Genomic DNA, 13,987 nt, shown 5'->3' on the forward strand with positions numbered 1-13,987 from the left:
TGGCAGTTGTTGATTGTGTGTGTTCATGAGGTAATGATGGGAATGTTATGGCGGTTATTGATTGTGTGTGTTCATGAGGTAATGATGGGAATGTTGTGGCAGTTGTTGATTGTGTGTGTTCATGAGGTAATGATGGGAATGTTGTGGCAGTTGTTGATTGTGTGTGTTCATGAGGTAATGATGGGAATGTTATGGCGGTTATTGATTGTGTGTTCATGAGGTAATGATGGGAATGTTGTGGCAGTTGTTGATTGTGTGTGTTCATGAGGTAATGATGGGAATGTTGTGGCGGTTGTTGATTGTGTGTGTTCATGAGGTAATGATGGGAATGTTATGGCGGTTATTGATTGTGTGTGTTCATGAGGTAATGATGGGAATGTTGTGGCAGTTGTTGATTGTGTGTTCATGAGGTAATGATGGGAATGTTGTGGCAGTTGTTGATTGTGTGTTCATGAGGTAATGATGGGAATGTTGTGGCAGTTGTTGATTGTGTGTGTTCATGAGGTAATGATGGGAATGTTGTGGCAGTTGTTGATTGTGTGTGTTCATGAGGTAATGATGGGAATGTTATGGCGGTTATTGATTGTGTGTGTTCATGAGGTAATGATGGGAATGTTGTGGCAGTTGTTGATTGTGTGTTCATGAGGTAATGATGGGAATGTTGTGGCAGTTGTTGATTGTGCGTTCATGAGGTAATGATGGGAATATTGTGGCGGTTGTTGATTGTCTGTGTTCATGAGGTAATGATGGGAATGTTGTGGCGGTTATTGATTGTGTGTGTTCATGAGGTAATGATGGGAATGTTATGGCGGTTATTGATTGTGCGTTCATGAGGTAATGATGGGAATGTTGTGGCAGTTGTTGATTGTGTGTTCATGAGGTAATGATGGGAATGTTGTGGCAGTTGTTGATTGTGTGTTCATGAGGTAATGATGGGAATGTTGTGGCAGTTGTTGATTGTGCGTTCATGAGGTAATGATGGGAATATTGTGGCGGTTGTTGATTGTCTGTGTTCATGAGGTAATGATGGGAATGTTGTGGCGGTTATTGATTGTGTGTGTTCATGAGGTAATGATGGGAATGTTGTGGCGGTTATTGATTGTGTGTGTTCATGAGGTAATGATGGGAATGTTATGGCGGTTATTGATTGTGTGTGTTCATGAGGTAATGATGGGAATGTTGTGGCAGTTGTTGATTGTGTGTGTTCATGAGGTAATGATGGGAATGTTGTGGCGGTTGTTGATTGTGTGTGTTCATGAGGTAATGATGGGAATGTTGTGGCAGTTGTTGATTGTGTGTGTTCATGAGGTAATGATGGGAATGTTATGGCGGTTATTGATTGTGTGTGTTCATGAGGTAATGATGGGAATGTTGTGGCAGTTGTTGATTGTGTGTTCATGAGGTAATGATGGGAATGTTGTGGCGGTTATTGATTGTGTGTGTTCATGAGGTAATGATGGGAATGTTGTGGCAGTTGTTGATTGTGCGTTCATGAGGTAATGATGGGAATATTGTGGCGGTTGTTGATTGTCTGTGTTCATGAGGTAATGATGGGAATGTTGTGGCGGTTATTGATTGTGTGTGTTCATGAGGTAATGATGGGAATGTTGTGGCAGTTGTTGATTGTGTGTGTTCATGAGGTAATGATGGGAATGTTATGGCGGTTATTGATTGTGTGTGTTCATGAGGTAATGATGGGAATGTTATGGCGGTTATTGATTGTGTGTGTTCATGAGGTAATGATGGGAATGTTGTGGCAGTTGTTGATTGTGTGTGTTCATGAGGTAATGATGGGAATGTTGTGGCGGTTGTTGATTGTGTGTGTTCATGAGGTAATGATGGGAATGTTGTGGCAGTTGTTGATTGTGTGTGTTCATGAGGTAATGATGGGAATGTTATGGCGGTTATTGATTGTGTGTGTTCATGAGGTAATGATGGGAATGTTGTGGCAGTTGTTGATTGTGTGTTCATGAGGTAATGATGGGAATGTTGTGGCAGTTGTTGATTGTGTGTTCATGAGGTAATGATGGGAATGTTGTGGCAGTTGTTGATTGTGCGTTCATGAGGTAATGATGGGAATGTTGTGGCAGTTGTTGATTGTGTGTTCATGAGGTAATGATGGGAATGTTGTGGCAGTTGTTGATTGTGTGTTCATGAGGTAATGATGGGAATGTTGTGGCAGTTGTTGATTGTGCGTTCATGAGGTAATGATGGGAATATTGTGGCGGTTGTTGATTGTCTGTGTTCATGAGGTAATGATGGGAATGTTGTGGCGGTTATTGATTGTGTGTGTTCATGAGGTAATGATGGGAATGTTGTGGCAGTTGTTGATTGTGTGTGTTCATGAGGTAATGATGGGAATGTTGTGGCAGTTGTTGATTGTGTGTTCATGAGGTAATGATGGGAATGTTGTGGCAGTTGTTGATTGTGTGTTCATGAGGTAATGATGGGAATGTTGTGGCAGTTGTTGATTGTGCGTTCATGAGGTAATGATGGGAATATTGTGGCGGTTGTTGATTGTCTGTGTTCATGAGGTAATGATGGGAATGTTGTGGCGGTTATTGATTGTGTGTGTTCATGAGGTAATGATGGGAATGTTGTGGCAGTTGTTGATTGTGTGTGTTCATGAGGTAATGATGGGAATGTTGTGGCAGTTGTTGATTGTGTGTTCATGAGGTAATGATGGGAATGTTGTGGCAGTTGTTGATTGTGTGTTCATGAGGTAATGATGGGAATGTTGTGGCGGTTATTGATTGTGTGTTCATGAGGTAATGATGGGAATGTTATGGCGGTTATTGATTGTGTGTGTTCATGAGGTAATGATGGGAATGTTGTGGCGGTTGTTGATTGTGTGTTCATGAGGTAATGATGGGAATGTTGTGGCGGTTATTGATTGTGTGTGTTCATGAGGTAATGATGGGAATGTTGTGGCGGTTATTGATTGTGTGTGTTCATGAGGTAATGATGGGAATGTTGTGGCAATTATTGATTGTGTGTGTTCATGAGGTAATGCTGGGAATGTTGTGGCGGTTATTGATTGTGTGTGTTCATGAGGTAATGATGGGAATGTTGTGGCGGTTATTGATTGTGTGTGTTCATGAGGTAATGATGGGAATGTTGTGGCAATTATTGATTGTGTGTGTTCATGAGGTAATGATGGGAATGTTGTGGCGGTTATTGATTGTGTGTGTTCATGAGGTAATGATGGGAATGTTGTGGCAATTATTGATTGTGTGTGTTCATGAGGTAATGATGGGAATGTTGTGGCGGTTATTGATTGTGTGTGTTCATGAGGTAATGATGGGAATGTTATGGCGGTTATTGATTGTGTGTGTTCATGAGGTAATGATGGGAATGTTGTGGCGGTTGTTGATTGTGTGTTCATGAGGTAATGATGGGAATGTTGTGGCGGTTATTGATTGTGTGTGTTCATGAGGTAATGCTGGGAATGTTGTGGCGGTTATTGATTGTGTGTGTTCATGAGGTAATGATGGGAATGTTGTGGCGGTTATTGATTGTGTGTGTTCATGAGGTAATGATGGGAATGTTGTGGCAATTATTGATTGTGTGTGTTCATGAGGTAATGCTGGGAATGTTGTGGCGGTTATTGATTGTGTGTGTTCATGAGGTAATGCTGGGAATGTTGTGGCGGTTATTGATTGTGTGTGTTCATGAGGTAATGATGGGAATGTTGTGGCGGTTATTGATTGTGTGTGTTCATGAGGTAATGATGGGAATGTTGTGGCGGTTATTGATTGTGTGTGTTCATGAGGTAATGATGGGAATGTTGTGGCAATTATTGATTGTGTGTGTTCATGAGGTAATGATGGGAATGTTGTGGCGGTTATTGATTGTGTGTGTTCATGAGGTAATGATGGGAATGTTATGGCGGTTATTGATTGTGTGTGTTCATGAGGTAATGATGGGAATATTGTGGCAATTATTGATTGTGTGTGTTCATGAGGTAATGATGGGAATGTTGTGGCGGTTATTGATTGTGTGTTCATGAGGTAATGATGGGAATGTTATGGCGGTTGTTGATTGTGTGTGTTCATGAGGTAATGATGGGAATGTTGTGGCGGTTATTGATTGTGTGTGTTCATGAGGTAATGCTGGGAATGTTGTGGCGGTTATTGATTGTGTGTGTTCATGAGGTAATGATGGGAATCTTGTGGCGGTTATTGATTGTGTGTGTTCATGAGGTAATGATGGGAATGTTGTGGCGGTTATTGATTGTGTGTGTTCATGAGGTAATGATGGGAATGTTGTGGCGGTTATTGATTGTGTGTGTTCATGAGGTAATGCTGGGAATGTTGTGGTGGTTATTGATTGTCTGTGTTCATGAGGTAATGATGGGAATGTTGTGGCGGTTATTGATTGTGTGTTCATGAGGTAATGATGGGAATGTTATGGCGGTTATTGATTGTGTGTGTTCATGAGGTAATGATGGGAATGTTGTGGCGGTTATTGATTGTGTGTGTTCATGAGGTAATGATGGGAATGTTGTGGCGGTTATTGATTGTGTGTGTTCATGAGGTAATGATGGGAATGTTGTGGCGGTTATTGATTGTGTGTGTTCATGAGGTAATGATGGGAATGTTGTGGCGGTTATTGATTGTGTGTGTTCATGAGGTAATGATGGGAATGTTGTGGCAATTATTGATTGTGTGTGTTCATGAGGTAATGCTGGGAATGTTGTGGCGGTTATTGATTGTCTGTGTTCATGAGGTAATGATGGGAATGTTATGGCGGTTATTGATTGTGTGTGTTCATGAGGTAATGATGGGAATGTTGTGGATGTTATTGATTGTGTGTTCATGAGGTAATGATGGGAATGTTATGGCGGTTACTGATTGTGTGTGTTCATGAGGTAATGATGGGAATGTTGTGGCGGTTATTGATTGTGTGTGTTCATGAGGTAATGATGGGAATGTTGTGGCGGTTATTGATTGTGTGTGTTCATGAGGTAATGATGGGAATGTTGTGGCGGTTATTGATTGTGTGTGTTCATGAGGTAATGCTGGGAATGTTGTGGCGGTTATTGATTGTGTGTGTTCATGAGGTAATGATGGGAATCTTGTGGCGGTTATTGATTGTGTGTGTTCATGAGGTAATGATGGGAATGTTGTGGCGGTTATTGATTGTGTGTGTTCATGAGGTAATGATGGGAATGTTGTGGCGGTTATTGATTGTGTGTGTTCATGAGGTAATGCTGGGAATGTTGTGGCGGTTATTGATTGTCTGTGTTCATGAGGTAATGATGGGAATGTTGTGGCGGTTATTGATTGTGTGTTCATGAGGTAATGATGGGAATGTTATGGCGGTTATTGATTGTGTGTGTTCATGAGGTAATGATGGGAATGTTGTGGCGGTTATTGATTGTGTGTGTTCATGAGGTAATGATGGGAATGTTGTGGCGGTTATTGATTGTGTGTGTTCATGAGGTAATGATGGGAATGTTGTGGCGGTTATTGATTGTGTGTGTTCATGAGGTAATGATGGGAATGTTGTGGCGGTTATTGATTGTGTGTGTTCATGAGGTAATGATGGGAATGTTGTGGCAATTATTGATTGTGTGTGTTCATGAGGTAATGCTGGGAATGTTGTGGCGGTTATTGATTGTCTGTGTTCATGAGGTAATGATGGGAATGTTATGGCGGTTATTGATTGTGTGTGTTCATGAGGTAATGATGGGAATGTTGTGGATGTTATTGATTGTGTGTTCATGAGGTAATGATGGGAATGTTATGGCGGTTACTGATTGTGTGTGTTCATGAGGTAATGATGGGAATGTTGTGGCGGTTATTGATTGTGTGTGTTCATGAGGTAATGATGGGAATGTTGTGGCGGTTATTGATTGTGTGTGTTTATGAGGTAATGATGGGAATGTTGTGGATGTTATTGATTGTGTGTGTTCATGAGGTAATGATGGGAATGTTATGGCGGTTATTGATTGTGTGTGTTCATGAGGTAATGATGGGAATGTTGTGGATGTTATTGATTGTGTGTTCATGAGGTAATGATGGGAATGTTGTGGCGGTTATTGATTGTGTGTGTTCATGAGGTAATGATGGGAATGTTGTGGCGGTTATTGATTGTGTGTGTTCATGAGGTAATGATGGGAATGTTGTGGCGGTTATTGATTGTGTGTGTTCATGAGGTAATGATGGGAATGTTGTGGCGGTTATTGATTGTGTGTGTTCATGAGGTAATGATGGGAATGTTGTGGCGGTTATTGATTGTGTGTGTTCATGAGGTAATGATGGGAATGTTGTGGATGTTATTGATTGTGTGTTCATGAGGTAATGATGGGAATGTTGTGGCGGTTATTGATTGTGTGTGTTCATGAGGTAATGATGGGAATGTCGTGGCGGTTATTGATTGTGTGTGTTCATGAGGTAATGATGGGAATGTTGTGGCAGTTGTTGATTGTGTGTGTTCATGAGGTAATGATGGGAATGTTGTGGCGGTTATTGATTGTGTGTGTTCATGAGGTAATGATGGGAATGTTGTGGATGTTATTGATTGTGTGTTCATGAGGTAATGATGGGAATGTTGTGGCAATTATTGATTGTGTGTGTTCATGAGGTAATGATGGGAATGTTGTGGCGGTTGTTGATTGTGTGTGTTCATGAGGTAATGATGGGAATGTTGTGGCGGTTATTGATTGTGTGTGTTCATGAGTTAATGATGGGAATGTTGTGGCAATTATTGATTGTGTGTGTTCATGAGGTAATGATGGGAATGTTGTGGCAATTATTGATTGTGTGTGTTCATGAGGTAATGATGGGAATGTTGTGGCGGTTGTTGATTGTGTGTGTTCATGAGGTAAGGATGGGAATGTTGTGGCAGTTGTTGATTGTGTGTGTTCATGAGGTAAGGATGGGAATGTTGTGGCAGTTGTTGATTGTGTGTGTTCATGAGTTAATGATGGGAATGTTGTGGCAATTATTGATTGTGTGTGTTCATGAGGTAATGATGGGAATGTTGTGGCAATTATTGATTGTGTGTGTTCATGAGGTAATGATGGGAATGTTGTGGCGGTTGTTGATTGTGTGTGTTCATGAGGTAATGATGGGAATGTTGTGGCGGTTATTGATTGTGTGTGTTCATGAGGTAATGATGGGAATGTTGTGGCGGTTATTGATTGTGTGTGTTCATGAGGTAATGATGGGAATGTTGTGGCAGTTATTGATTGTGTGTGTTCATGAGGTAATGATGGGAATGTTGTGGCAATTGTTGATTGTGTGTGTTCATGAGGTAATGATGGGAATGTTGTGGCAGTTGTTGATTGTGTGTGTTCATGAGGTAATGATGGGAATGTTGAGGCGGTTGTTGATTGTGTGTGTTCATGAGGTAATGATGGGAATGTTGTGGCGGTTGTTGATTGTGTGTGTTCATGAGGTAATGATTGGGAATGTTGTGGCGGTTGTTGATTGTGTGTGTTCATGAGGTAATGATGGGAATGTTGTGGCGGTTATTGATTGTGTGTGTTCATGAGGTAATGATGGGAATGTTATGGCGGTTATTGATTGTGTGTGTTCATGAGGTAATGATGGGAATGTTGTGGCGGTTATTGATTGTGTGTGTTCATGAGGTAATGATGGGAATGTTGTGGCAGTTATTGATTGTGTGTGTTCATGAGGTAATGATGGGAATGTTGTGGCGGTTATTGATTGTGTGTGTTCATGAGGTAATGATGGGAATGTTGTGGCGGTTATTGATTGTGTGTGTTCATGAGGTAATGATGGGAATGTTGTGGCGGTTATTGATTGTGTGTGCTCATGAGGTAATGATGGGAATGTTATGGCGGTTATTGATTGTGTGTGTTCATGAGGTAATGATGGGAATGTTGTGGATGTTATTGATTGTGTGTTCATGAGGTAATGATGGGAATGTTGTGGCGGTTATTGATTGTGTGTGTTCATGAGGTAATGATGGGAATGTTGTGGATGTTATTGATTGTGTGTTCATGAGGTAATGATGGGAATGTTATGGCGGTTATTGATTGTGTGTGTTCATGAGGTAATGATGGATGTTATTGATTGTGTGTGTTCATGAGGTAATGATGGGAATGTTGTGGCGGTTATTGATTGTGTGTGTTCATGAGGTAATGATGGGAATGTTATGGCGGTTGTTGATTGTGTGTGTTCATGAGGTAATGATGGGAATGTTGTGGCAGTTGTTGATTGTGTGTGTTCATGAGGTAATGATGGGAATGTTGAGGCGGTTGTTGATTGTGTGTGTTCATGAGGTAATGATGGGAATGTTGTGGCGGTTGTTGATTGTGTGTGTTCATGAGGTAATGATTGGGAATGTTGTGGCGGTTGTTGATTGTGTGTGTTCATGAGGTAATGATGGGAATGTTGTGGCGGTTATTGATTGTGTGTGTTCATGAGGTAATGATGGGAATGTTATGGCGGTTATTGATTGTGTGTGTTCATGAGGTAATGATGGGAATGTTGTGGCGGTTATTGATTGTGTGTGTTCATGAGGTAATGATGGGAATGTTGTGGCAGTTATTGATTGTGTGTGTTCATGAGGTAATGATGGGAATGTTGTGGCGGTTATTGATTGTGTGTGTTCATGAGGTAATGATGGGAATGTTGTGGCGGTTATTGATTGTGTGTGTTCATGAGGTAATGATGGGAATGTTGTGGCGGTTATTGATTGTGTGTGCTCATGAGGTAATGATGGGAATGTTATGGCGGTTATTGATTGTGTGTGTTCATGAGGTAATGATGGGAATGTTGTGGATGTTATTGATTGTGTGTTCATGAGGTAATGATGGGAATGTTGTGGCGGTTATTGATTGTGTGTGTTCATGAGGTAATGATGGGAATGTTGTGGATGTTATTGATTGTGTGTTCATGAGGTAATGATGGGAATGTTATGGCGGTTATTGATTGTGTGTGTTCATGAGGTAATGATGGGAATGTTGTGGATGTTATTGATTGTGTGTTCATGAGGTAATGATGGGAATGTTGTGGCGGTTATTGATTGTGTGTGTTCATGAGGTAATGATGGGAATGTTGTGGATGTTATTGATTGTGTGTTCATGAGGTAATGATGGGAATGTTGTGGCGGTTATTGATTGTGTGTGTTCATGAGGTAATGATGGGAATGTTGTGGCGGTTGTTGATTGTGTGTGTTCATGAGGTAATGATGGGAATGTTGTGGATGTTATTGATTGTGTGTTCATGAGGTAATGATGGGAATGTTGTGGCAGTTATTGATTGTGTGTGTTCATGAGGTAATGATGGGAATGTTGTGGCGGTTATTGATTGTGTGTTCATGAGGTAATGATGGGAATGTTGTGGCGGTTATTGATTGTGTGTGTTCATGAGGTAATGATGGGAATGTTGTGGCGGTTATTGATTGTGTGTGTTCATGAGGTAATGCTGGGAATGTTGTGGCGGTTATTGATTGTGTGTGTTCATGAGGTAATGATGGGAATGTTGTGGCGGTTATTGATTGTGTGTGTTCATGAGGTAATGATGGGAATGTTGTGGCGGTTATTGATTGTGTGTGTTCATGAGGTAATGATGGGAATGTTGTGGCGGTTATTGATTGTGTGTGTTCATGAGGTAATGATGGGAATGTTGTGGCGGTTATTGATTGTGTGTGTTCATGAGGTAATGATGGGAATGTTATGGCGGTTATTGATTGTGTGTGTTCATGAGGTAATGATGGGAATGTTGTGGATGTTATTGATTGTGTGTTCATGAGGTAATGATGGGAATGTTGTGGCGGTTATTGATTGTGTGTGTTCATGAGGTAATGATGGGAATGTTGTGGATGTTATTGATTGTGTGTTCATGAGGTAATGATGGGAATGTTGTGGCGGTTATTGATTGTGTGTGTTCATGAGGTAATGATGGGAATGTTGTGGCGGTTATTGATTGTGTGTGTTCATGAGGTAATGATGGGAATGTTGTGGCGGTTATTGATTGTGTGTGTTCATGAGGTAATGATGGGAATGTTGTGGCGGTTATTGATTGTGTGTTCATGAGGGTATGCTGGGAATGTTGAGGCAGTTGTTGATTGTGTATTCATGAGGGAATGCTGGGATTTTGCTGGCTGTTATTGATTATGATTGTGTGTGTGTCCCATGTTTGCATGTAGGAACTGAAGGAGGACAATCAGGTTCTCCTGGAGACCAAGAGCATGCTGGAGGATCAGCTGGAGTCATTCAGAGCTCGATCTGATAAACATCATGAGCTGGAGAAGGAAAATCTGCAGCTTAAAAACAAGATCCATGACATGGAGATGGTGAGAGAGCACAGAGCGCTCAAATGTTTAGTCCATTAATATAGCACCTCATTAGTTTCCTCTCTCTCTCTTATCTGTCCTGTCTAATGATAAAAGGCAAATATTATAATAGTCAATCATATGCCATTAGCATTCTTGTCAGAAGACCAGCAAAGAGAGCAACTTTAAACCTGAGATTTCAAACCTCACTGCCACTGTTACATAATCACAGCAAACTATGTGTAATAAGATTTCGTCTTTAAAAAAAAACACAATTCTTAATGCTTGCCAAATTACTGAGTTGTAAGTAGTTAAGTTCAAGATTTTTTAACTTAATTTCTAATTATTTAAGGTATTATGTAAAATGAATATTAGTTTTATTTAAGCAATGTTGTGCATGTGTTATTTACTTTATTCAATTGTGTGATATATCTGGACAGATTGGGGATGCTGACAGATGTTGTTGTGTTGTAGGAACGAGACATGGACAGGAAGCGCATGGACGAGCTGCTGGAGGAGAACCTGATGCTAGGGGTGGCTCAGAAACAGAGCATGGACGAGTCTCTGCATCTGGGCTGGGAACTGGAGCAGCTCTCCAAAACCACACCCGAGCTCACTGAAGGTACGCTCAAGCCCGCGCTCAGCCGCAGATGGGTGCATGTAGGGCATAATTACAGATAAATCCCAGATTGTGATGCTGTGCCAAGATGGTGAACTGACCCAAATTCAGGATGTTTTCTAAAGGAGCGTGACTCTTGACTGCTGTCCGTGGACTGTAAGCTGAGAGTTGTTGTGTGTTGTGAGTGCAGTGCCGCAGAAGTCTTTGGGTCACGAGGTGAACGACCTGACGTCCAGTCAGCTGCTGAAGCTGGAGAAGGAGAATCAGATGCTGCTGAAGAGCGTGGAGGAGCTGAAGGTGTCCAGTGAGAGTGGCACGCGCCTCCGACTGGAGAAAGACAATCAGAAACTCAGTCAGCAGGTCAGAGTTCATACGCTTCTCATATGTGACCCCGGACCACAAAACCAGTCGTAAGGGTCGATTTTACGGAATTAAGATTTATACATAATCTGATAGCTGAATAAATAATCTTTCCATTGATGTATGGTTTGTTAGGATAGGACAATATTTGGCTGAGATACAACTATTTGAAAATCTGGAATCTGAGGGAGCAAAAAAATCTAAATATTGAGAAAATCTCCTTTAAAGTTGTTCAAATGAAGTTCTTAGCAATGCATATTACTAATCAAAAATGAAGTTTTGATATTTACAGTAGGAGGTTTTCAAAATATCTTCATGGAACATGATCTTCACTTAATAGAAAAATAAAAGAAAAATCAATAATTTTGACCCATAGAATGTATTGTTGGCTATTGCTACAAATATACCCCAGAGACTTAAGACTGGTTTTGTGCTCCAGGGTCACACATTTGAAAGCATAATGTTTATTTGTGGAACTTGACTTTAAAGAAAGAACACTTCAAAAGTGTTTCTATATTACAGTTTTTTTTAGATGCTTACACCATTTTTTCAAAACTGTACACACAAATCCAAGAATTGCACACACACACGTGCAAAATGCCTCACATCTCTTGCAAAAAACAAAATTGTTACTCCTTTAGTTAAGAAAGTGTTTGGGGAAAAGGTGTTTAGGTGTAAGGCTCCAGCAGATTGGAATAATTTACTTTTAAATGTACGATTTTTGACTTCATTTTATGTTCAAAAATGGTTCTGAAACTTCTTGTAATTGCTTTAGATGATGTTTTGCAAAAAGTGTTTTATGAAATTGAGTCAAAGACAGATAATTAGTGTCTGGTTTTGTAGATTTGGTGTGTGCTTCTGCTGTTTGAGTGTCAGCTTTCAGAAACTGTGTGACAAGTAAAGATTTTGTGTGTGAGCAGTTGAAAAAAAACTAAAAATTAGAGCGATTAGATTCTGATGAAGGATTATGAAGACAAACGTGTTTCTTTAGAAAAATGTGTGCTGATGAATGGTTCACAATGAGACCAGGATTAGTAGTAAGGAAGTAAATGGAGTCCATTCTGGTGTGGCTTCACTAAGCTGTGAATATATTCTGTTCCTCACACAAAGAAAGGAGAACAGTTTGAACAGAATGGGTTAAAATGTTGCGTGGTCTTAACGGAAAGTGAACTCTCAGAGCAGGATCATATTCATCAGTGAGTAATCCCAGTTTAAATCTGATTTGGGTTCAGTTAAGCTGCTTCCAGAGCATTAGCCGCTCTGTTTGTATGATGTTTTAGTAACAAGGTTCGGGAGGAGCGCGTCAGATACTTAGCCTAATTAACACAGGAGGTTCGCACTCAAGTTAATCAATGCATGGATATAAATACAGCTGACATACCTCTGTTCATTTGACGGATATTCAGCATCCCTCCACCACCCCTTCTCCACTCAAGAAGGTATCACTAGAGTTCTCACCACACTATGGGGGGTACCCTGGGTTCGGGCCATTCTTGAGCCCGGAGCCCTTCCCCAGGACAGCACGCCAACTACGCATTACTATACTCGCCAAATACGCATTACCTTACTCGTGCTAAATATATGTAAGTGTGAACTCGTGAATTGCTCATTATGAGTGTGTCCATATGTCAGATGAGTGTCACACTGTCGGCTGATGAGAAGTTGATGAGTGTATGAAGCGGTGTGTGTTTGTGCAGCTGGAGCACCTGCATGCGGAGCTGACCACAGACAGAGAGAGTCTGCGCAGCACTGAGAGTCTGAGCGCAGACCTGCTGAAGGAGAAGGCACAGCTGGAGAAAACACTGGAGACGCTCCAGCAGAACTCCGACAGACAGGTACTCTGCACCGACACAAAACACTGGATGTGGTCCCAGAGCGAGTACAAAGACGTAATGCTGCTGAGAAATACACATACAGGTCCTTTTCAAAAAATTTGCATATTGTGATAGTTAATTATTTTCTGTAATGTACTGATAAACATTAGACTTTCATATATTTTAGATTCATTACAACACAACTGAAGTAGTTCAAGCCTTTTATTGTTTTGATATTGATGATTTTGGCATACAGCTCATGAAAACCCAAAATTCCTATCTCAAAAAATTAGCATATTTCATCCGACCAATAAAAGAAAAGTGTTTTTAATACAAAAAAAGTCAACCTTCAAGTAATTATGTTCAGTTATGCACTCAATACTTGGTCGGGAATCCTTTTGCAGAAATGACTGCTTCAATGCGGCGTGGCATGGAGGCAATCAGCCTGTGGCACTGCTGAGGTGTTATGGAGGCCCAGGATGCTTCGATAGCGGCCTTAAGCTCATCCAGAGTGTTGGGTCTTGCGTCTCTCAACTTTCTCTTCACAATATCCCACAGATTCTCTATGGGGTTCAGGTCAGGAGAGTTGGCAGGCCAATTGAGCACAGCAATACCATGGTCAGTAAACCATTTACCAGTGGTTTTGGCACTGTGAGCAGGTGCCAGGTTGTGCTGAAAAATGAAATCTTCATCTCCATAAAGCTTTTCAGCAGATGGAAGCATGAAGTGCTCCAAAATCTCCTGATAGCTAGCTGCATTGACCCTGCCCTTGATAAAACACAGTGGACCAACACCAGCATCACTGACTGTGGGTACTTGACACTGGACTTCAGGCATTTTGGCATTTCCCTCTCCCCAGTCTTCCTCCAGACTCTGGCACCTTGATTTCCGAATGACATGCAAAATTTGCTTTCATCCGAAAAAAGTACTTTGGACCACTGAG

General features: G+C 41.1%; 1 protein-coding gene across 1 annotated transcript in view; it reads left to right on the top strand.

The window, feature by feature from the left end:
* Positions 1–13,987, top strand: part of LOC306882058 (girdin-like) — a 75,976-nt gene that overhangs the window by 19,098 nt on the left and 42,891 nt on the right. Inside the window, exons 11-14 of the mRNA XM_079436493.1 lie at positions 10,126–10,272; positions 10,726–10,873; positions 11,061–11,230; positions 12,928–13,065. Coding sequence (XP_079292619.1) covers positions 10,126–10,272; positions 10,726–10,873; positions 11,061–11,230; positions 12,928–13,065 — 603 coding nt within the window. The remainder of the gene's footprint in view (positions 1–10,125; positions 10,273–10,725; positions 10,874–11,060; positions 11,231–12,927; positions 13,066–13,987) is intronic.

This window comes from Barbus barbus (assembly GCF_936440315.1).
Source record: "Barbus barbus genome assembly, chromosome: 16".
NCBI lineage: Eukaryota > Metazoa > Chordata > Actinopteri > Cypriniformes > Cyprinidae > Barbus > Barbus barbus.